Source organism: Sinocyclocheilus anshuiensis, unplaced genomic scaffold (assembly GCF_001515605.1).
Source record: "Sinocyclocheilus anshuiensis isolate Anshui unplaced genomic scaffold, SAMN03320099.WGS_v1.1 scaffold1753, whole genome shotgun sequence".
In the NCBI taxonomy this organism is placed as follows: Eukaryota; Metazoa; Chordata; class Actinopteri; order Cypriniformes; family Cyprinidae; genus Sinocyclocheilus; species Sinocyclocheilus anshuiensis.
In genome coordinates, this window is record NW_015541398.1 from 72,494 (window position 1) to 98,338 (window position 25,845).

At 36.1% G+C, this 25,845-nt stretch overlaps 1 protein-coding gene across 1 annotated transcript in view; it reads right to left on the minus strand.

Moving 5' to 3' along the window:
* The window catches only part of LOC107690820 (receptor-type tyrosine-protein phosphatase F-like), a gene marked incomplete at its 3' end in the record, with an annotated part of 148,432 nt that overhangs the window by 68,091 nt on the left and 54,496 nt on the right, over positions 1-25,845 (minus strand). Inside the window, exon 2 of the mRNA XM_016489240.1 lies at positions 16,377-16,547. Within this exon, the coding sequence (XP_016344726.1) occupies positions 16,377-16,467 (91 nt within the window). The remainder of the gene's footprint in view (positions 1-16,376; positions 16,548-25,845) is intronic.

Genomic DNA, 25,845 nt, shown 5'->3' on the forward strand with positions numbered 1-25,845 from the left:
AAAAATAGTTATAGGCACAATGTCTTCAAATCAAACCGGACTTTTATTTTGACGGGTTGCCGTGAATACCTTTACAGCTCTGTGTATGAGATATGACACTAGTTTTACTCAAATCAAATGCTAAAATGCTCATGAAGTGACTCTCAGAGCAGTTCTGGAGATGTTGTTCATGTGTTTACGTCCTCATTTAGTGAGACGCAGACGCTGAAATCACAGCGCGCTTCAGTATGTGTGTAGTAACTGCACGTTAAACTGTGAATTCTGTTTTTATGACTGGATAAAGACTACACTGCGTAATTTTCCCGCTTATCATGTGGCCACTTGCCTGATGTGAACATAAAATATCTTACATACCACCACTTGTGAACGAGCCAGTGTAATGCAAATATATCTGAAAGGTCTGCGCGAGGATATCGTCACGTTCTCGCGAGACTAGTCATATCTCGCGAGACACATCGGATCTCGTCACACCCCTAATATATATATTTTCTCAATTTACTCACCCTCAAGTCATTCCATATTATTTTCAAGCTTGTTTTACTTTCTTTTAAATGGAATACATTTACATTTTCATTTGCACTCTGATGGAGAACACAAAGCAAATGAGCAAAGTACACTGGAGAGTTGTATCAGGAGTGAACAGCAATCTCAGTCTGTTTCTCACACAAACTATCATATGACTTGAAAAGGATGGAAATATAGTGCATAAGTCATATGAACTAGTTTTGGAACACTTCAATTTTTGAAGCTTGAAAATACACAACAGAACCTTGAACATTCTGCATAAGAACTCCTTTTGCGTAACCAGGGACATTATAGTTAACTAAAACCATATAAATCAATTTTTATTACTTGAACTAAAATAAAATAAAATTAAATAGCTTTTATTTCAGCTAGCTGCCAATGCAACATTTCTCATTTCCATTTAGTTTAACCTGATGTACTAAGATAACCAAAAAAATAAAAATGAAATAAAAATGAATAAAAACTACAATAATAATATAAAAAAAAAGTTTAATTTTAATTTTAAAATGAAAATTAAAATGGAAAATTTAAAAAATTATAATTAGTTCAAAATGTTATAGGTTTTACATATTAAATTATTATTATTATTTTTTTAAACTAGTATCTCATTGATCTTAAAATAACAATGTAATCTGAGCTGGAATGACATTCTTGGGTGATCTATTCCTGTAAGTCTCGTGAGCTATGATGGAGCAATCGCTGAGCAATAAAACTGTCCTCGCTAGAAGCGTTGGAACAAAAGCAGATCTTTTAACAATGTCTAAACTCTGCCTTGAGCTAGACCTCCAGGACGGTACAAGTAATGTTCCTCCATGTGCACTGGGTCACGTCCCTCATGGTGAGAAACAATAAATACGAGCGATATGAGGGAATTCTATTTCCCCTATTGCCTAAGCTCTCTGCTTGGCTGTACTCGAGATAAGAATAAACTGTTTATAAGCCATGAGAGCTTGATGTATCAAAAGCATAATTAAATGCTCTGACAGAATACGAGCCATGGCAACCCAAACAAATTGAGCTCCCAGTCCACCGCCATCCCCTGGTGAAAGTGTGCCTGTAGAGGAACAGAGAGCTGACGGGAACGTAATTAAAGATTCCAGCCATCCAGCTCACCGCAGGGAACAACAGATATATCATAACGTGTGCTGCCTGCTTTGTTTACCTCTGTCTCTGGCTACAGATGCATAATGCAAACTGCTGGCCTCGCTGGAGACAACGTCTTCATCTTTTCTTTGGCAGAATTTTGCCTTTCTCTAAATCTCTGGCTCTCTCTCGCTTCACGGCACTGATGTCAGCAGAATTGATGTCATTATGGTCGCCCTCGCCTGGTGCAGTGTGTGTTCAGAATGTAGACTGCCAACTGATTCTCTGACTTCACATGAGGTTTATTGCAACTTTCCACAAGAAATTAATTATATCACATACTCATGCATACATCAGCTAAATGGGGACACACTACTTCTGTTGTTTTATATAAAGCCAATTATAAACACTACAGAACTTTGATATAGACAGACAGACAGACAGACAGACACACAGACAGACAATTTTCACTGGTATTGGTACCGAATACTGAAATTTTGGTACCGTGACAACACTAATAGATAGATAAATAGATTATTAAATTAATACTTTAATTAAGCAGATATGCAAAAATATGAAGCAGCACAACTGTTTTCAACATAGGTAATAATGAAAATTGTTTATTGAGCAGCAAATCAGCATATTAGAATGATTTCTGAAGGATCATGTGACACTGAAGACTGGAGCAATGATGCTGAAAATTCAGCTTTGATCACAGAAATAAATGACATTTTAAATTATACTGAAACAGAACATTATTATTTTAAATTGTAATAATATTTCCCAATATTGCAGCCTTGGTGAGCATAAGATACTCCTTTCATTTAACATTTGACCAGTAGTGTAAAATAAATAAATAAATATGGTTATAAATTTAATATAAACTACTGTTCAAATGTTTGGGGTCTGTAAGATTTTTGTTTTTTTATTGATTTTTTTTTGTTTTTTGTTTTTTTACTTTGAGAATAGACTTTTTGCCAGATCTCGCTAACTTCTGTTGACAGTTTTGTCTTTAAAATATAGTCTATATTTGTGTGTATAAGTGTAAAATATGTATGTATCAAACCTACATGCGCATACACTCGCATATGGTGCATGCTGATTTGAAACAGAAACACAGTCTTATTCACACCTCAGGATGATCGGTTCTGTATATTAGCATCAACCTCCCCTATAACACCTGAGGTCAAACTTCCTCTCATGTCTGATTCATCAGACGGCCGCCCTGCCAGATGACCACTGACCCTGGATGTGTCACACAAGACAGGCATCACAGATTCTCAGTCACACAAGGCTCTTTGTGCCTGCTATAGCATGCTGGCCTCCTGCAATATTTACCGTGTTGACTTTCGTGTGTTCTTCAGGCAGTGCAAAGCAATCTGCTGCCAAGGTTTCTGCCCTCGCTCTACCTCACCAAAACACAGGACACTGAGGTTTCTGAGCATTTTCATGTAATCTGCCAATCAGAGATGTATAAATCACACTAGTTCAATCCCAGCATCCTTCTTAATTCCAACTCTTCCCATTTTTCCCCGTAAATGACATCCACTTTGAGTTTGAGTCAAGTCTATTGCTCCATAATGGACTGACAATTTGCATGAACATTTTGATTGGATAATTTATATTTCATCTTAAGAAACAAGTGCCTAGACAAATCTAATGTAAACAGAAGTTCATGCATGATAAAAAAAAAAAAAAGCTCATGCATGATGCAAAACATTTCTAGTCATGACAACAAAAGCTTCAGTCTGATGCCGTATAAATACTTCATTACAATCTCATGATTTAATCATAAAAATTTTAAATTGGAACTTAAAAGCAATCCACAAACTCAAAAACAGAAGCATGTGATTAAAATGAGTATTTGTATGTGAACAAAACCCAATGCAACGGGATCAAAGCCGCAGAGACAACCACATTAGCCTCTTTGTAAGAACTGAATCTTCTGAGACTGAACCTGCTTAACCCATTAAGGCCCTAAACATACTATATATGTGCAAGTATGGCATATTAACGCAAACGCTTCTATAGCTACTGTTGACAAGCACAATTTGCATTTTGTTTCACGTTTTAAAGTACAAGTGCATTCTCAGCTATGCCACAAAGAGTGCTACATATAGTAAGCACTGGCATTAAAATATCTTCATTTTTCTCTTATATTTTTCTGTATTTTTCTAAGTACTGTCAGGGTGGAACAATACGATCTTGCTGAGCAAGTTACAGTTAGTTTATAGTTGTTTTATAGTATGTTTATAGTTAGCTAGCTGAATACTAACACTAACGATACACTAATAATAACATTAATGTATGATAAACAATCATATTTGAAGGTAACTATCGCCTCCTTGAGTAATTGGGTTTGATACCGCTACATGCAATAACATGAAATAACACTGTTTTGCTACTTTTTCTCTTTATCTTTATTCTCTAGTTAGTATTCTAGTAAATTTTAAACCTTCCTCTCTATTATAAATGTATATAAAAACACCAAAAACAAACAAACAGGGAAATTGTCTCCTTATACCTACAGAACTTCATAAAAAGTAAATAAAATAAGTAAATACAATTATATATATATATATATATATAAACAGTAACATTTTACATTAAGGTTCCATTAGTTAACGTTTGTTCATGTATTAACTAACATGAACAAACAATGAACAATACATTTATTACAGTATGTATTAATGTTAGTTACTAAAAATACAGTAGTTCATTGCTAATTCACAGTGCATTAACTAATGTTAACAAGCACAACTTTTGATTTTAATAATGCATTAGTAAATCATTAACTAATGTTAACAAGCACAACTTTTGATTTTAAGTATGCATTGGTAAATGTTGAAATTAACATTATATAAGATTAATAAATGCTGTAGAAGTACTGTTCATGCTTAGTTCATGTTAACTAAAGTAGTTAACTGATGTTAACTAATGGACCTTATTGTAAAGTGTTACCAAAAAATCTATATAAATTTATATATATATATATAAATATTTGTGTGTACAAATACAATTTGTAATGTTTTTCATGAGTTTTTCCATGAAGGTTTTGTTTATGATAGAAATGACAAGTGACATGAGTGCAGCAGAGTGACAGTCTGAACATCAAAAACGCTATTAATTTTCAAGATTAAGTCAAAATCTCATCTAAATTGTCCTCCAAAAAGTCAAAAATGCCATTATCATCACAGAATGTAGCACAAGTACACACCAATCTACAGGACATGATCTGATGTTTCAAATTTATTTCATCATAACTTTCATTTTTCAAGATTTTAAGTAGCTAAAATTGCCCTAATTTAATAATCACCCAAGAATGCGTGTTAATTATGTATAACGGGCCTGCATGTTCACAGTGCACAGGCCGAGCAGCCACAGTGATGAGCAGCCGACCGCAAACACGCCACCCAAATCCCTCGGCCTGGTGCGAGGACACCGTTAATCTGCTTGCTGACAGATCACAGGATTAATGAGCATCAACAGCTCTGAAACCAGATGATCGGCTGCGCCGCGCTTCTACACGTCAGGGAGGATCAGTTGTGAAACACACTGTTTGCCACTTAATATTAGGTGCTAATTTAAGAGCTGCAATTTCTCCATTTAGAGGTGTTTAACCATGACTTTCTTTAACTCATGCTTACCAGATCTGACAAGAAGGCATAATAACTGGCAGAAAACGCAAAATACACAAACAGCAGATACATTTCCTTCCACACAGCATAATGCAGAGAACCACTCCCTTACAGAACTGCATGAGGTTAAATAAACTGACAGCATCCAGGAAGTCTGTCTCCTGCCCTCTGTCCCTAAACATCAAGCAGCTCAACATCGATCGAGATGCAGCAGCCCAGCCATTTATTCTCATTAATTATGGATGCACGGCTTACCTCCAGCCGAGCTCTCGCTTCATGTGTGCAAGAGTATCGGAACAGAGGATATTAATATGCCCAACACCAGTGCTGCTGATACACAGGAGAAATAGACAACATGTTTGTTCAGACAAGAAGAAATCTTTTTAATTTTATTGTTCATAAACTCCTTTGCATTTCTATGTTTGCATGCTGCATGCAGAGTTCACAGCTTGCACTAAAATAAAGTGCGTGGTTCATTTTTTGTAGTATAAGACTAATTCTCCATGCACACCTTGGCAATAGAATCACCACTGGCAAGTATATTTTTTAGTTGTGAAAATATATCTGTGCTAAACTTCTAACTCAAAACACTGGCAAGTGAAATCTAACAATTTATTATCCAATGCTAATGATAGACATTATTAAGTCGCCTAGCATTAAAATTTAGTCGCATATGTGAGTGATTTACTCACATTGTAGAGTGTTGGACTACAATGAAACAATATTCACTGAGAAACAGATTCAACAAATCATTTCAAAGAAGTAACGCATTGAATTAAACCTGAAATTGTAATGTAGTGTAAAAACATACTGCAATAATGCTTATTTACAATGAAAATAAGCATTTATTTTTTTACATATACCAAAAGCATTAAGAAAGCAAACAGGATCCACTTTGATTCTGTGTTTAGCATTTGCCCTCAATGAGCTGATCTGAGTTGGTCAAGCTAATCTTTAGAGTCAAACAAAGCTCACAATGTGACCTCTTAATTTACAAGGGTTTGAATATTCTGTCGGCGGTAGTAAGGTGAGAAGGACACTAAACTCTCATACTGAGTTAGTGAGACTCCAGCCTGAATGCCGGGCCTTTTTATTATTCAGGAGAAGAGAGGAGAGGAGTGAGATAAAGAGAGAAATTGCTTCTCTTTTATTCCCCATTGGGTGGTGCATTACAGTAATGGCTCTGTCTAAATAGCAATAGATAGGCAGAATGGTGCCCCCATTATCAACACCATGACCAATTCCTCTCTCTCTCTCTCTCTCACTCTCTCTCTCTCTCTCTCTCTCTCTCTCTCTCTCTCTCTCTGAGGTGAGTTAGCGGGGGTGGTCTTGAGCAGCCTTGTGTAATCATTGTGACGATCGCTCAATAAATGGTGAGTGAATCGTCTACATGAGCAGAGAAACTTTGGAAGTGATTATACGGCAGCAATCAGCACACCGTCTCACAGTTGAGGCTCCGCCTCGACTAATAAACTCATTCATCGCTCCGAGAAGTATGAATCAGAAAATTAGCTTTTTGATGACAATTTAATTGCCTTTCAAAAGAGTAGGAGTTATTTAAAAGAAACTGAACAATTGGGTCTTGGTAGTGTAATTTCTGTAACTATTCACATGAGGGAAAGTTTGCTATAAATGGATTTGAAGTTCATCACACGTTTATATACAGTATTTATTATAGAGTGAACATCACCATCTCAGAGCAACCAAATCCCAAATATATTTTCAATTTCTCCATCTTTATTTTACTGAGACTAAATGAATGATGACTAAATCAAAGCAGGTTCCCTCTTAGATGTGAGTCCTCATCCCGTGAGAGCTTTTAACCACACTTCACATGCTTTCAAAGTGCAGAATTTGGGATGAAACATCTTTGTGTGCAACCAAAGATAGAGAGAACCTTCTGAATGAACATGCGAACATGCACAAAATTACAGAAACTAGATGTTTACATTTTCTGTGCTTTTTATTGCATTTAAAAAGGGGCTTGCCTCTGCAATTGTTGAGACTACAATGCTAGAGAGGTTGCTATTAGTGATATAACAATATATCAATATAGATTAATGCATCTATCAAATGACTATTACACTATGATGTAAAAAAAAAACAGTACTAGAAGTACTATACTAGTACCATACTTGAAGACACTATCATAAAAATACATCAAGTTGTCACTGATCAACTGAACAAATAATGGGGATATTAGATTTGCACATTTTAGAAAGCACATGATTGTGAATGATTGTCTTGTGTGCGTCTTGATTTATCTACTTTTTTTCTATATTATTATTTCTATATATTATTATTGGATGTCCCATTTGGGAAACAGGATTTGCAATTTTCATGGAGTTCAATTCAATGCTATGCTGTTATATTTTGGATGCAACTTGTGACTTAAAGGGACAGTTAAAAAAATAATAAAAAAATAAAATTTTGTCATCATTTACTCACCCGCACTTGTTCCAAACGTGTAAGAGTTTCATGTATGAGTAAGAATGTGTGTAACCAAACAGCTGACGATAGCCTTTGACTTCCACAGTATTTTTTCCATACTATGGGAGTCAATGGGGACCAGCAACTGTTTTTTTTTTTTTACCCACATTCTTCAAAGTATCTTCTTTTATGCTGAACAGAAAAAAAAGAAATTCATACAGGTTTGGAACAACATGAAGGTGAATTTTCATTTTTAGGTGAACTATCCCTTTAATAAAAATGTATTTGGATCTATAATTCAGGCACATAATCCTGCATAACTGATATATTGATTGCAGGCCCCTGAATCTAATCAAATCGTAATCATATCATGACATGTTCTGAGGTATCAGCAAATCATATATATATAGCTAAGAGAAAAAATGTCAAATCATATTGAAACATCCAATTTATAACATAGTTACTACGGTATTTTGGGTGGTTGATAGGTGATTATTTATTGGCTCAAATGAAAAGAGTCACACACATCACTAAATATGCACAAAATATGTTTTAAAATTAATTTTTAACGCCTCTGTAACCATAAACTTGCTCCTAAAAACTGTATGTGATGAAGTGTGTGTCCGGCCATTGGCTGTGATTTAGGTTACAGTGCCGCAAACACTGCTAGTAGCAGTATACAGGCAGAAGGGATAAAATGTCATGATGAAATATACAATGCTCTCCCAAATGTATATAAACACCTACAGTATGTTACATAAAAATGAATTTCATAGCATTAGATTAACTGTCTGTATCTGCTCAAATGCTGTAGGACCTTTCTGTTCATAATTTTTGCTCAATGTTTTTTAATTATCTGGTGTTTTGGTGATTTTTAGTGGATGTGTCCCAGCAGACTCATATCCTGTAGACAATCTCTGTGTTTACAGTGTCTCTTTGGTTACCTTCATTTTCAGGTTTATTTAGCGCTGGTAAAGTACACAGGATGATCAGTGTGCGTTCATGCACCACGAGATCTGGACAGAATGGAAAGATCCAAATGAGCTGGTGGAAAATTCTCATCAGCTCACATTTCTGAACTCTTCATGGTCTGTTGTTTCTTTGTTGACAGGATATGAGAAATATAATTATCTCCTGTCATAAACCTGTTTTTAATGCACATATATAGTCGGTCGATGTCAAGCCTGCTCCCTCACATGTGAATGCGCGTGTGTCTGTCAGGACTGTATGTTCCTGGGTCAGTGTGTGTGGGCTGCTGTGCGCTCAGGGAAAATTAACAGGTACAGAGGATACAGTGTGTGTGTGTGTGTGTGTGTGTGTGTGTGTGTGTGATAGATACAGAGAAAACCACACACAGGCTTTTAAGCTCAGACACAGTCGAGCGATCAGGGCTCCCGAGACACTGCCCTATAGAAAAAAGTGGCAGAGAGAACACACACACACACATACTGTATACTGTATTCTTCTCTCCAGTGTTCTCTAGTATGGCTGTTATTCTACCAGAAGACTAATCAATTCTTATATGTGACCCTGGACTACAAAACCAGTCAAAACCGGTCAATTTTGTTAAATTGAGATTTATACATCATCTGAAAGCTGAATAAATAAGCTTTCCATTGATGTATGGTTTGTTAGGACAATATTTGGACGAGATACAACTATTTGAAAATCTGGAATCTGAGGGTGCAAAAAAATCTAAATATTGAGAAAATCGCCTTTAAAGTTGTCCAAATGAAGTTCTTAGCAATGCATATTACTAATCAAAAATTAAGTTTTGATATATTTACAGTAGGAAATTTACAAACTATCTTCATGGAACATGATCTTTACTTAATGTCCTAATGATTTTTGGCATAAAAGAAAAATCAATAATTTTGACCCATACAATGTATTTTTGGTTATTGCTACAAATATACCCCAGCGACTTAAGACTGGTTTTGTGGTCCAGGGTCACATATATAATTTTAATCTAAAATATCTTTTAAATATTTTAAAAGTTAAATATAAAAAATGTAATGCTTAAAATATTATATTTAATAATATACAACAATATTTTCAATAGTAAAATTATTGATATAATGGTAACACTTTACAATAAGGTCCCATTGGTTAACTTTAATTCATCTAAAGTTAAATGCATTGTAAAGTGTTACTGATATAATTATTATCAAATTTAATCAGAAAAGCTAAATCTTTTTTCTCTCTATGGATTATAATTCTCATAATAAATGCTTACCAATTTTAATTGTCATGACTGGTTTATATTCGGTTTATATTGACAGTCGTACTAGTGATGACTCCAGAAGGACTGGAATTATTCCTTTTTTTATTTAGTATTGACTTGGTATGAACGTACAGGTACTTTTGACATCCTTACTAGCTAACATGTTGTAAACGAGTCTGATCAGCACAAAGGTAAACACAGGGATAGTATCAGTAATTAATTTATAGCAATTTATGAACTCTCATAAATCAAAATTGTATCTTTATCAGATGATGACCATCATTTGCTGTGTCACCTGCAATAAAACCTGCAAAATCACACCACAGGGCAATAAATATAAATAAAGAAAAAAACTGTACTAAATGAAACATGGGACACGGCAAGGTTTTTTATTTATTTATTTTACACTATTTTACTGAACACTACCTCTCTCTGGTAAAAAAAGCTTTCTGTGGCACACAGCTGTATTTCTGGCCTGCAGGATGTGCAGCGCTCCTGCCGATGGATTTGAAGACTGACTTAGGCAGTGACTTCTGCTGTGTTTGTGTAGGTGTTCTCATCCTTCTATTGACAGAAACACTCTCATCAGTCTGTATGTTCAGTCTACAGTCACTTTATCTACCTGCTTATAATACAACAATAACAATAAACTCTCATTCAACACAGTCAAGCTCATCGGATTACTTTCTATTCTACAGTAGAGTACATTCTGCACTCTTAAAGGCTTGAAAATCACAAATGCAAATAGTTCTATGGCTAAGAAGGATGTCCAAGATTATTAAAAGAAAAAAAAAATAATTTTAATCACCTATTTTAAATCGTAGGTTTAAAGAATTCATTAGAAATGCAATCTTTGCATTCATCTTGGTTTCAAACATTTTTCATCATAAAACCATTTTTAATATTTTATTCAATGACAACGTCACATGGTGGATACAAAGTAGACTGCTTCTATGCTTCTTAGGCAGAGGTTAATTATATATATACACACACACACATTTATATAAATATATAAATATTTTTATAGTGTACGTGGATACAGCTTTTATTAATGTAACTAATATATAAAAAGATAAGTTTGCCTGAAGTTTCTTCTCCACCCTCTTCTTCCATGTTGTCAAGTGCGCTACGCTTCTGGCTGTATGCAAACAAAGAAGTGCATCTTTATTGGTTCCAGTTTTGTAAAGGATGATTCATGAGCTCTCGCCATTGAGCAGGACACTTAACCTCAGGCTACTCCAGAGGGATTCGACTTGAAATAAGCGAACAATAAGTCACTTTGAATAAAAATATCCGTCAGATTAGCAATTAGGAGCCCCCTCACCTCACACCTGACTCACACAAACACTCACAGCTGAACCGGCATAACATCCACTTCAGCAGCACAGGTTCAAACAACATTGATTCTTCAAATCAGTTCAGATTCGATTAAGAAGTGCTTTGTCTGAATGAACACATTAGAGGCGCTCCAGTGCTCGAGGGGTTAAAAAGGTCTGCGTAACAAGTTTTCACTAAATCTTTTTAGATTTCAGCCTGTGTGTGTGTGTGTGTGTCTGAAGAGAGCTTAGGGGTCAGACAACAACCCATTTTTAACTGTCTTGTGTGTATTGGTGGTTGGTTTAATTGACGCAGATGTGAATGGATTTTCTGGATAAACTTCCATCAGTGTAACGTAGGGTGACCATATGTGCCATTTTCCCAGGACGCGTCCTGGGAAAATGGCACGTATGGTCACCCTAGTGTAATGTGTATGCTCTGTTTCAGTGTGTCTTTGGTTCTGTCATGTTTGCCACATTGTATAACCTGGTTTTCCCTATGTTGTTCTGATTTGTCATTATGTTCACCTGTTTGTTAATTATCTCATTAGTCCCTGTGTTTAAAAAAAGAGTTGTATTTTGGCGGAAAACCACAGGGAAATATTTCAAAGACTTCTCTTTTGTTGACAACAGATTTATAAATGTATTTCTACTTAAAAATTTAATGTTTTATTAAATGTGTTAGTACCCGATTCTTTGCAATTATTTGTGAAATTTGTTAGCAATTTCAGAGTGAACATTTTTATCACATCTATTTTTTTCCAGTGTATGACTTTTTTTAAGGGATATTCGGTTTTTGGGTTGAGAAACGAAGGAATCAGGCAAAGCAGAAAGAAAAGGAGCAGGAAATGGTTCTTTCCTTTAGCTGCATGTGGCTTTAGCAATCTCTGTGTGAATGTGAGAGGTGATTTCCTTTGCAAGGACCTTCCCTCTGTGACCACTGGCATTAATCCCATACTGGAATTAGCACAAAAGCAGCTCTGCAACACGGACTCAGCACAGCATCAATTAGAGGACGTGCAGCTGTGTAAGTCCCGGCGATGCTGAAACCGCAAGTTGCACCATATTTGCTCTCATAAATAAAACATGGTGATTTTGTACTCTGTGCTTAACGTCTTCAAGACTGCATCCTACATATGTCTGCAAGGAGACTCGAAAGGAAAGTGTGAGTGGAGAAAAACAAAAATCTATTGAGTGGATCATAATGTGAACACAAGCTGGTCCAGCTGCTGGTGGAAGGACTTCATACAGTGAGGAGAGAGAGACCGTGAGAGCCAGAGATTGCAAGAGTGAGAAAACCGGTGCATTCCGCTGAGAAACCTGCTAAAGGCTTTTCTCACCCCTGCATGGGAGCGCAGGGCTCCGTCAGCGTGAAGAGCAAAGGAAGGCAGAGGGCAAATTCAGGAACATTTGCCATCTTCCCCATCTACAGGCCTGACATCGGAGTCACAAACACTGACAGGTGCTATAATACATTTTACAATACCAACATAAAGTTAGCCAGCATTACAATGATTTTAAACAACTTTTATGTTTCCTAAACATGTGCCATGACTCGGGATTATGAGACCATTAAGACAAAAACATTTTAATTGCATATCTGATCTAAAATTGAGTCATAAAAGTGGCAATAGAGTTTGATGTTTGTCAAGTCACCTTTATTTATATAGCGCTTTTAACAATACAGATTGTGTCAAAGCAACTTTACAGTATTAAATTCTGTCCTCCTTGTGTTTCATTTTCGGTTCTGGTCTTTGTGTTACTGTGTTTGGATTCCCTGTTCTTCAGTTGGATTTGCCCTCTTCGAATGATTAAAAACTGTTTTTGAGTTATCTTCGTCTTCATGCATGTAACTACACAGCTAAGACGTGACGCATGTGAAATGTTGATTCGAGTTTTGAACCAATTCATTGAAGCAAACCAAACTGAATTCAATGATGAACTGCCTTTAACTGAAAATTAAGTTTACTATTGTCATTTTGCATTATTGACACACTATTTTCTATTTAAGTAGTGGCGATAACGAGACACACCTGAACATAATCAAATTAAAAACCATGACGATACAAACAAGGAGCGAGAAACAGTGCAAGACACATAAAGCTCATGGTGGTGTGACAACATGCATCATCACTCACAAATGTTTAAATTGACATTTTTATATATGTAAATGTTTTAATAAAAATACTAAGGTCACTGTTTATACTATATATTTTTATATTGGGGAATATAAAAATCAACAATTATTCCTTGCATTAATTTAGTAAAGACTACTGTAGATTATTTTTAATATAAATCGAGTTTATTTCATCTGAAATGTGCTGCGATTTATATTCCAAAGCCACTCATATAATGCAGAAACACTCAAGCAAGCAAAACACACGCAACGCTTAAGTAACTTGAGCATTGTTTTACTTACTTTTTTTTGACATATCCAACCAAACTACAAACTTTCCAGTGATGTCTTTGAGAAAGGGATATTAACTCGACAAGCTTGCGCATCTGCGCCGCCGCGCGCTCAATCCACTCAGCGTGCTTTGCTTATGAACTCGCTCACATCAGCTATACAGGCGTTAATACTGAATGTTTAACATTATATTCATTGCATACATATACTCTGTATACATCCTTAATCTCTAGTAACTCCATTCTGCTGTCTGTTGTTCTGTTGTCGGTGTTTCATTGTCTGAATATTGCTCTTATCACATGCTGTGTGGTATTGGCGTTTGGTATCGGGGCATTTTAACGAGTACGAGTACGAGTACAGGAGCTCAGTATCGGCCTGATACCGACACCAGTATCGGTGCATCCCTAATTATTTTATTATTTGAACTATATTTGACTGTATTTTACTAAATGCATTAATTATTTTGGATTCATTTGGCTACAATAACTTTAATTAAAATATATATGATATATATATGAAATATATTTATATTTCAAAGCAAATTTACTGGATAATGTCAAAAGGCTCAAAATTTGCATAGTATTTATTTGCTCAAACATACAGTAAAAGGAAAATTGTGAAATATTATTACAATTTCAAATAACTGTTTTCTATCTGAATACATTTTAAAATACAATTTATTTCTATGATGCAAAGTTGAATTTTCAGCATCATTACTCCAGTCTTCAGTGTCACATGATCCTTCAGAAATCATTCTAATATACTGATTTGCTGCTCAACAAACATTTCTGATTATTATCAACGTTTAAAACAGTTATACTGCTCCATATTTTTGTTAAAACGGTCATCCATTTTTTCAAGAACATTTGATGAATAGAAAGTTCAAGAGAACTGCATTTATCTGAAACAGAAATCTTTTGTAACATTATAAATGTCTTTACTGTCACTTTTTAAAAGTTTTGATCAATTTAATTCATCCTTGCTGGATAAAAGTTTTTTATAAAAGTATTCACGGCCCACCTGCCCCAGACATTTACACCATCTATTCCAAAACAAACTGAATAAAAGACCACAGCCAATAGCTAACTTAACCTTGTTGCAAAACAAACACACTATATCTAACTTGGTCAACCTTCCAGAAGACTGCAAGACCTAAATATTTTTCTCAAGGTACACAACTATAATTCCATATAAGGTGAGTCCTAGTCTGGTAATGGTAGCGATAAGTAAATGATTAATGCTGCTGGTATTACTGCACCATAAAGATCAGCAGCGGTAATAAGTGACCAGACTTTGGTGTTCTTATTATTTTTATTGGCCTCAGGGTTCAGGGACTACATGACATAAGGCCTGTGACTCTCATACTGCTGCACAAACACACTCTTATCAATTCTGATCTATGGCTGGAGTAAACACAGCTATTTGATTTAGCAAAAATACTTGCTAAAATCTTTCTCCGGGGACTCCTATGTTTCAGGACCCAAATCTTATAATAATTACAGCAACAATTTCCCCAGCAAAAAAAGCAAACCAGCAGGTCTCATATTTTCGGACAGATTAATATGCCTTTTAAAAGCTGGATAAATGTGACACGAAGCATGTCACATTCATTAAAATACCCCTATTATTCAATTTTTAAGGTTCCTAATATTGTTTTTGGAGTCTCCTACAATAGGTTTACATGCATGCAAGGTCAAAAAACGCCTTAGTTTTCTCAAAATATGCATTTAATATCACCTAATTTTCCAACAATTCTCAAACTATTCGTTCAAAGCAGTTCTAAGATTCAGTCTCTATAAACCCCTCCTTTCAATGAGCCTACTCTGCTCTGATTGGTCAGATGGCTCAGTCTGTTGTGATTGGTCTGCCGCATACAGCGTGTGTCGGAAACAATACGCCCATCGCCATAGCTCTGTATTTTGAACGCTTGATAGTAAATGTAAACATCTATTATTTATCATACTTACAGATTGTGATTCAGTGGAGCCAGCTGGTCCAAATAAACTGGGTACTGAGCTCATCTCTCAAGAGCAAGCGTTTTGTGAATCCCACGTTGACACAGCGTCTTCTCGACATGATGTGAACCACACAAAGCTACAGTGTTTGAGGACGGGTCAAGATGTTTGCGGCCAGCTAACGTAGAACATAGGCAGGAATTATGCTAATATATCCTTGACGGAAGAGGGATTCAAATTACTGACGACTCGTTTAGGCTGTTCAGAGTTGATTCTTTCATTTGGGAGATAATAATTTTATTTATCATGCACTTTCGGCTTTACATCTTTGCTGATCGTTTACATTCACATACAGCTACATTTCACACTTCATGAAAGGCAATATTCGAAATGGTATAATAGGGGCCCTTTAAGATCCACGCGGGTCCCTCGAGACAAGCAAGATCGATGTGAATCTGAAAGCTCCTCCCGCAAATGTTATTACACAAACAACACAACGGTGATTGCACCGTTCCAACATCTCAAATCCCTCTGACATCCATATTTCCTCATCTCATTTTTTTCCAGACTGTGCTTATAGCACTAACCAGAATTCCTACAATTTATTTGAAAGAAAATAACACTTGACAACCGGTCTGATGTAAAACAACAGCCTCTTTAGGAAAGAAGGTTGTTTGTTTTGTAAACTGCATGATATTCCCATTCCTACACACTTAACTTTTTAGATCATAGATGTACATACTCACAGTCTTGTACTGACAGAAGAGAGTAATGTGAATTTTTAAGTGTGCTACTCACTGTCTGCATGGATTGGCACCGCCAGGCAGAGCAGCAGCAGGAGGGACGAGGCTCTGCCGCGAGGAGAGGCCTGTCGGGTATGTGGCACCATGATTCGTGGATGGCACTCACCGCAGGGGTTCCTAAACTCCTGCTGGATCACTACACGCTCACGCTACCATTTAGTGAGACCTGATGGGGGACACAAAGGAGAATGACATCAGAAAGATGCAAAGCAAACAGCACATACAATTCCTCAAACATGACATCATCCAAAACACGAGCTCATTATTAGCATTCCAAGAGCATTACATCACATTCCCGTAATTCTGTATGATCATGCCATAATTTAAAGCAATAGGAGAATGACATCATGAAGCATCATAGTAATGGATGCAATCAAACATTACATCAACACATTCCAAACATTACTTCATTATTAGTACTCTGAGAGCAAAGCATTTCATATGAAGTCTTCTAAAGTCATACAATAGCTTTTGTGAGGAACAGAGCCAAAAAATTAAGTAATTATTTACTGAAAATCATGACACAGTAGTCTAAATATCTGAAACACAAACAAAAAAAAACATTGCAAATAAGTATATTTAACAAAACATTGTCATGTAGACAAACATGCTTCATTTGAAATCTAATGAAACTTGCTTCATCACTGAATCTAATGATAACTAGTTCAGTTCAGAGTTCACAGATGCTGATTCAATAACCGCTCTGATGAAATCAATTTTGTCAGACTGATACTTCAGAGTGATTCAATATGGTAACTAGCACTAACTATTCATTAAAAGAATCAGCTCATAAGAATCATTTGTTCTGGAATCCGACTACACTGGTTGTGCTGTATGTTTCTGAATCAATAAATAGATCAAATAATAAAAATGACAAAAGCCCATAACGCAATTACTACAACTTAAACAAAAATGAAAAGAAAAAAAAAATGCAAAAATAAAAGCAAAATCAAAATTTTAATAATAAATACAATAATACTACAGGTATGTAAAAAATACAAAAATAACAACGGCGGTACTCAAGTGTTTTATTGCATAATAAGACAAAACTCATATTTCGATATGACATTAAGTATTAGTTTAAGGATTTATTTCTCTATGGCATTATTGGTCAGCAGGAGAACATATAGAGCGAGTCATTTGCATTTTGGGCTGATCTATTTCTTTAACACAGTGACATCATGCACACAACGAATGATGTCACTGTGTTAATTTAATAAAGTGGTTTTAAACACAAGTGAGCTCCAGCCACAATGAGTCCCTGGAGAGCGTTTCATTGAGCACAGACACCTCTGGCCTTTGGAGGTCACACGCATCGCGCCAGGTTCATGCTGAGTGCGTGTGTCTTGGGGTTTGTGTGTGTTAATAGCCTGTGTGCTGAGGGCTCTCGTGTGTCTTTCCAATGAAGCCACCCCATGCACACTCTCACTCACTCATGATTAAGATGATGCATTCATTTATTAACCAGAAGCGCTCATCATGTAATTGGCCAGACCTGGGCTAATTAATCATGCTCACACAAAGCAGACATCTGCTATCCAACACACCCCCTCTGCCACAGAGAAAATAATCATGGAAACAGCACAGAGAGACGCCCGTAGACCAGCACTAATTGCACCATCACCACAGCAGAAAGTTTGGAGCCACTGGTGCTCAGCAAACAGCTTCCACCCTCAAACGCTCAAACGTTTGATCGGGAGTTGAAGGTGCGCGTCCACATTCCTGCAGGCTGAGCAGACGGAAACATCCCTCCGTCTCCGAGCGCGCCATTTCTCCCTCTTATTATGGAAATCATGAGTCTGGAAGAGAACCGCTGAGCTGACAGAGTCACCGAAACTCTGCATTAAACTGCGAGCATTTAGGGACACACAAACACTGCAGCGCGTGACGCTCGGCACACACACGAGCCTCTCTGCTTCAGCACACGCTGTAATTACAGCAGGCTGCTCCCCACCGTCTCTGCCTTTCCAAAGAAAACATAGATCCAGCTTTTGAGTGGATGCTACAATTGCACCAGCCAAGCATCTCCGGCGTGCCCAACCTGCAGGCTCTCCTCAACATTCCTGCAGGAAGAGCACGCTGGGAAAACAAAGCGCGGACTGAACGCAGCCTGCACTTCTAAAGACCCCAGTTGCTTCTGCTGAAAGACAAATGATACGAGCAGCCAGCTAGACTCTCCATGATGACAAACGTGTTTAAATGAAGGGTCAAAGGTCAGTCCGTTTCTCTCAGGACAGGACTGCACAGGAACTGCAGAGAAGGGATGCAGAGATTCAAAAGCACACGTCGCAACTTCAGTCATCGCTCTGGTCTTAATTCATGAGTTGCATGTGATTGATATATAAATAATGTTAAATATATATTTAAATAATTACAAATAGTTTACAACTAAATATATTCGAGGCATGTTCTCCAGCCTGTTTTTCACTAAATGAAGGACAAATATTTAATTATTTAAATTTATATGCAATAATTAAGCAAATTATTATAGTGTGTGTGTGTGTGTGTGTGTGTGTCTTTATATATATATATATATATATATACTGTATATAAAATCAAAGAAATTAATAAAACTAACCAACTCAAATGCCATTTTTGCCATTTAACTTTTGACAACAGAGAAATTATTGTATTTCATGTCTTGTTTCCCCATATACTAGCAAGTTGTCAGACAAGGAGGAAATGTGAAATTAATCACTCATTACAGTGCATGCATGGCCTAATAAAAATGCATTAAAATTACTGTTACACTTAAAATTATGCATCATTTTATTGACAGCAAAATCATCACAAATATATTGCAAATATTCAAAATATTACCCGGTCGTATATCTTCATCAACAGTTTTGTTTTCTATAATGGCCCTCTAACATAAATGCACATAAATTCTGCATAATTTTGCCATAATTCCAGTCCCAACATAATGTTACTTATTTGTTAGAGTGTTTGATAGTCTGAGAGCTGAAAAAAGCACTTGCTTTATTACTTCTGGATTGATGGATAATCTATCATAATCCCAGAGGAAACATTAGTTGCTACAGATTTCCTGTGCCTTGACAGAAAACCCTTCAACACGGGCCACAGCACCGGTAATATCTGACATACACTTAGAAAATCAATGCTCTTTGAATATTAATAAAGGATCAGATCTGAACTGCTAAATGACTAAATAAATAAATAATTAATAAAGAGCTACACTTAAGTTCATCAGTCTGATGCATATGTACTTCCCTAAACAGCATTGCCATTTAAAAAGCACATTTCTTGTCGGATATTCAATTAAGCAAATGAAATCAGGCAAATGAAGGGAGAGGGCGGCAGTTCGGAGCTCGTTTGTTGTGCTGCTCATTTAATCACATCAATATTGTTACAAAGAGTGCCACTATTATCTATCCATGCCATTTATATCCCTGAAATGGAGGTAAATATTCCAATGTCAAGATTCTTATGTGACTTTACATAAACTGAATAAGGCATTTCTCTGCAATGAGAGTGAAGGCAGGCAGAAAGGAGGGACATTTATAAGCAAATGAATGTCTGACGATCTAGATCAAGATTTAGACTTTAATTAAAGTCTAATACATACACGTGCTGCATTTATTCAGTTTGACAGAATAATGTCTAAATGACCCAAATAAAATGGATTTGAATGTTTGGAGCTCACTGAAACAGATCAAACGAAGGGTGATCCTTCACATTTAACAAAATGCAATGGTTTATTACCACAGATTTCCAAACTTAATTATAAAGACCTGTTACTTTGTTTTCTTTCCTTTACATGAACATCAAACATCAAAGTGATGCTTCAAAAGCACATACTAGAGAGGACGTTTGATTTTGGCATATTGGCTCCATTCCAAACCCTAGTGAGCTGCCTAACTAGACATCATGTGCACACTTATAGGCTGTTTTTATGCTTTAAAAGATCTCATTTTGGCCTAAATTCATCCAGCATCACCTGAATCCTTTTGCTGGTAATGCAGTACAAAACTGAAAAGTCACCATGACATCTTATTAAAATGGACTATTTCACCCAATATCGATGTGAGCTACATCTCTACAGTATCAGATTGCTAGTTTGGCAACATTAGCAATTCACCACGGTTTACAGATGCAAACTCTTGTCTGATGCAGGACCAAGTCAGCTGTGTTTACAGCGACAGGCAGAAAGCAGCAAAGAGGGAATGATATCTTCTCACAGCAGACTCTGGGGGTGTGAAGGGGAAAGGATGAAATTTTCATCCTGCAGGAGGAGCACCCTCGAGGGGCCGCAGTCTCTTATCTCCCTTGTTATCCACCCACTCCCCATGGGAAGGAGGCGCAGAGTGAGTCATAGACACCGGCTCTGTATTCCAAACAGTTCATCCAAATTTCACTAAAGAGAAGAAGTGCCAAGACTGGTGGATCTTTAGTTAAAGGGGTCATATGATATTGCTAAAAAGAACATTATTTTGTGTATTTGGTGTAATGAAATGTGTTTATGCGGTTTAAGGTTCAAAAAACATTATTTTCCACATACTGTACATTATTGTTTCTCCTCTATGCCCCGCCTTTCTGTAATGCGTGAAACAAAGCTCATCGGTCTGAAAAGCAAGGTGTGCTGTGATTGGACAGCTATCCAGTGCGTTATGATTGGCCGAATACCTCAAGCGTGTGACGGAAATGTTACGCCCCTACCATACTGTGATGCCCTGTCAGGCCGGAGCGATGATTCAAAAACATGAAAACCCATTATAAACGAGGCATTCTATGACCCCTTTAAAAAGGGAATCGCGGCTTAACAGCAATGCTAATGAGACATCTGTGTCTCACTTAATTCTGGATATACACTAGCAGTTAAACATCTCATTCCTTACTATGGCTACTTTCAACCACTGATCCGTATAATGACTGGATCGTTCATTGCGTTCTAAACTGCCGCCAGGAGGTGAAGCCACTGGAAGTGTTCAAGCGGCCATCTTACTATTCCCTACTGGCAGAGAGCATCATTGACATCACTGACATTTAATGTCCCTGATTGAGCAACATGTATTTCAGGCTCTGAAAGATCGCGCAAATGATATGTCGTTTTACTAGCATTATACCGTTTCCATAGGAGTAAAATGTTATGTACATATGTTGAATTAATTATTAATTTAACCAACGCTTAAATCATTACCTGCTGCAAAATGAATGCTCTTAACAAAATCATTGTTGAAACATTTGCAGTTAGCCTACTGTACAAATAAAAACACTATAACAAAATTACATGAACAGTGAATAACTGTACAAGGTAGTGTTGTCACGGTACCAACATTTCAGTATTCGGTACCAATACCAGTGAAAATCCACGGTTCTCGGTACCAATTTCGGTACCAAAGCAAAACACAAAAACATGCTAATTGAACAACATTTTTATTAATAACGATAAACAAAAGTTAAACGTACAAAACCAATGCCATTCTTTATACTTATTTAAAAGTGTTTCAAGTTTTCCCACAAGTAATAAAAGGCGAATTAAGGTATACTGTATACGTATACAAAGCATAAATCTTTATTCAGATTTCAGAATGAGCACTTTTCTTTTGTAATACATATATTGAGCGTGCCATGTTTATCATGTAATGTATATGAACGTAACTTTTTAATACACAGGGGAAATTCCAAAACGTAAAGGAAAAAAAAAAACTTTATTCATGAGATGCATCCTGGTATACTTATAAACAGTATTTTAAGAGTTTGCATATATGCTTTCAAAAATTAAAAATAAAATAAAATAAAATGTATCTATTGGTAGTAGTAGTAAAATTATTATTACCTGAATAATAATAATAATAATAATAATTAAAGAAAACTTTATTCATAAGGTGCATTCTGGGATGCTTAGAAACACTGTTTAAGGAGTTCACATGTATGCTTTAAAAAAAAATCAATAAACCTGGAAGAAGAAAAATCCAGAATAAAATAAAAACAAACTAAAAAGTTCAAATTCATAAAAATAATAACAATAATCAATATTGTAGTGTATTTGTTAAAGCTGCAGTCTGTAACTTTTGGGGCTCTAGCGGTTAATAAACAGAACTGCGTGCGTCTTGCAGAAGAACATTGTAGCCGGAGCTACTTCTCTCTGTTTATGTCTGTGGCAAATCACGCAGGTACTGGGCTACTCCGCAGCGGTACCTACCCGAACCAGTCTAAATAGTCCGAATATAAACACTTATTATAGGTGTACCGTAGTGATTCAGGAAAAGTCAAAAACACGGTTTGGAAAATGGACTCATGGTGTACTCACGTATTATATCAATTTTGTAAATTTCGAACACAAAAAAGTTACGGACTGCAGCTTTATGAAAATTATGCATCAGTACAATTTATGTTTGTCCACAAAACTATTTTCAAACATTTCAGCAGAAGACTTTGCATCAAACGTTTTTTTTTTTTATATATGATATATACTGTAAATTCAGTCAAGTGTGTCCAAACTCATGGCTGCATGTCTTTAAGGCTCTAGCTTTCATCTTATAGCTGATGGCATGCAAGGACAGACAGGAAGAGGAATTCTGGCTCATGCAGAGTGATAAAGCTCATCACTGGCAGCCAGGTGCAAACACGCGACTCCACCGGTCGCCCTGCAGCTACGCAATCCTGCGAGATTTGTGGCTTTCAAGTGCTGTGCGATGCTAGGAGATTTGTGGAGTGGCTGAAATTTGTGCTGCGGCAGGAATTTGCAAAGATGGAAACGGATCTGAGGCTGTAAATATTGGAGCAAAGGCAGGAATGGAGGCTCATTGTCTCTGAGAAAATTGAGGAAAATTAAGGCACCTAAAGCACTTTGGTGTGCTTCCTTTTCCTTTTTAACACGAATATACGCAGTAATACATACAAAACAAGGTTTCAAGATCATATCGCTCAGGAAAAGTATGTTTACAAAAAAGCCAGCCGTAATGTGAGCAGGTATAAGAGCCAGGTGGTATAGCAAATATTCACATTATAGTTATATTTATATATTTTATTGGAGATAAAAAATAAATAAATAAATAAAAACTTAAGCAACATAGTGAATTTTGTCTTTATTTATTTATTTAATGAGCGACAATACACATTAATAATACATAAGTAAAATGTGTCAGATTTAGCCAAACTGGCTACATTTCGTCAGTAGTATTTTTATTTATTTTTTATTTGGCCATTTAGTCATTATGATTGATTCATGAATCAATAAATCAATTCAAACTGTCTGATCCAAATAATCGATTCAACAACTTCAAGGTCACAGAATTCTCTGTGTGGCATTTTTTCCCCATTTATTATTATTATTTTTTTATTAAATATATGTAGTTAAATATTGATGTTTATTAAAATGTAGTTATACCAGTCCGTAATAATAATAATAATTTAAAATTATTCAATATAACTTTTCCCTGAGTTCATTTAGTGAAAACAAGTGTGGAAAAGATGACTTGACTACTTTTAACTGGACTTATTAAATCTAATCGGCTGTTTGGATGAAATGATGATTTGTCTGACTGAAAAAAGCAAGCCACTTCAGAGTAAACATAAAAATATCAAAATATATACTGAGTATCACCAAAAGGCTAAAAAATATCAAGAGATTCAACATGTACAACATGTTCACTGTTCCTCAGCTATCAGGCTGAATTCAATCCATACCGGACACTCAAAAACTCAACAACTTCATCTCTTTACAAGCCATTTACACACACACAAACAGCACTACAAACTCTGGATGGCAGAACAGGGCAATACCCACTTAAAAATCAATAACACAAAACATGGAGACAGATCTTGACCTTGAATGATTCACAGCCGTTATTTCAATGGTTTTACTGCAGTCATTCCCGAGGGCCTTGCAGGAGCTTTTAACTCCTCTTTCTGCATACAGAGCCCAGCATGCTGGATGATAAACCTTTTTTAATCTTTGTTTGAGGGAAGCACTCAGTGTGTTGTTTGGTGTGTGGCGTTTATGGGATTATGTGGCCGGAGGGGGATCTGGGACTTTTATCACCCTGCAACTAATTATTAGTGGTGAGAGAGAGAGCTAAAAGTGTGCATGAGTATGTGAGTTAAAGATAAAAAATCTAACAAGAGAGAAGAGATGAGCCCCTCGGGACACGCTATTGCAACATCCTGTGGCGTGGCCATAAAAGATTTACGAAATAACTTTGGCCCCCAGTGCAAAGTATCAACAGCGAAGTTAATGGTGTGATTACACTAATAAGGGAAAAGAGATGGAACTGTGCTGCAAATTATGACAGGGTGAAAACGACAGATAAAGAGAATGCAGGAGCGTGTGATAAATGCAACAGCAGCGTGAGATGCAGACCACACAGAGCAATTTGAGAGGAGAAATCCTCCTGTGCTCGGCGACTGGCGCTGTTATATTACATGAGCAGAGCAGGTTGAGTGCATTGCAGTTTTGTTGTTGATATTTTATAGCACTGAGTTCAGACACTTACAACACACTTGAAATGCATGAAGAGCATGGCACTAGCAATGCCAAGGTTTGAGTCACAGGGAATGCATGAACTGATAAAATATATAACTTAAATGCAATGTAAGGTGCTTTGGATAAAAGCATCTGCCAAATGCATAGATGCATGTCATTGCATTACATAAAACATATTTATTGTTTTATCATTTAGAAGCTACAAAACATAATTGTTTATTTATTTATTTATTGCTTGAAAAGTGTGTTAGCTATTATCAAAATGTGTGTACACTTTGCTGAATATTTTGTTATTTAAGGAAACTGAAACATTTCATCATCAAGTCATTTTGGATAAAAGCGTATGCCAAACGCAGAAATGTAAATGTAAATATTATTGCATTAAATAACAAAATCTGCACTATAACACTATATTTATTGTTTTATATTTTAAAATCTAAAAAGTATAACTGTCCTTTTTTTTTTGGCTTGAAACGCTATTATCAAAATAAATGCAAACTTTGCTTAATATTTTGTTATCTATGTAATACAAGTGATACATTTCATAGTCAAGTTGCTTTGGATAAAAGTGTTTTCCAAATGCATAAATGTAAATGTCACTGCATTACATAAAATCTGCAATATGACACTATATTTATTGTTGTAAAAAACTACCAAAGCATAACTGTAATTATTTATTTAGCTATTTATTCATTTACTTTTCGCTTAAAAGGGTTTTTGCTATTATCAAAATAAATGCTCACTTTGCTTAGTATTTTGTTATTATTACAATAAAACAGATGTTTCAGTGTGCAGCATGCATTTTCAATATATTTAATTCTATAATTTGAAGTACTTGAGAGGAAAACAGGGTATTCAATGAGAATTGACATTTCCTGTTTTCATTATTCAGTTGACTGGTTCATGTAAAGTTGCCTCCATACACTCTAAAAAATGCTGGGTTAAAAAGGGACAAACCCAGCTATTGGGTTGTTTTGACCCAACGGTTGGGTTGTTTTGAGTCAAAACAACCCAACCG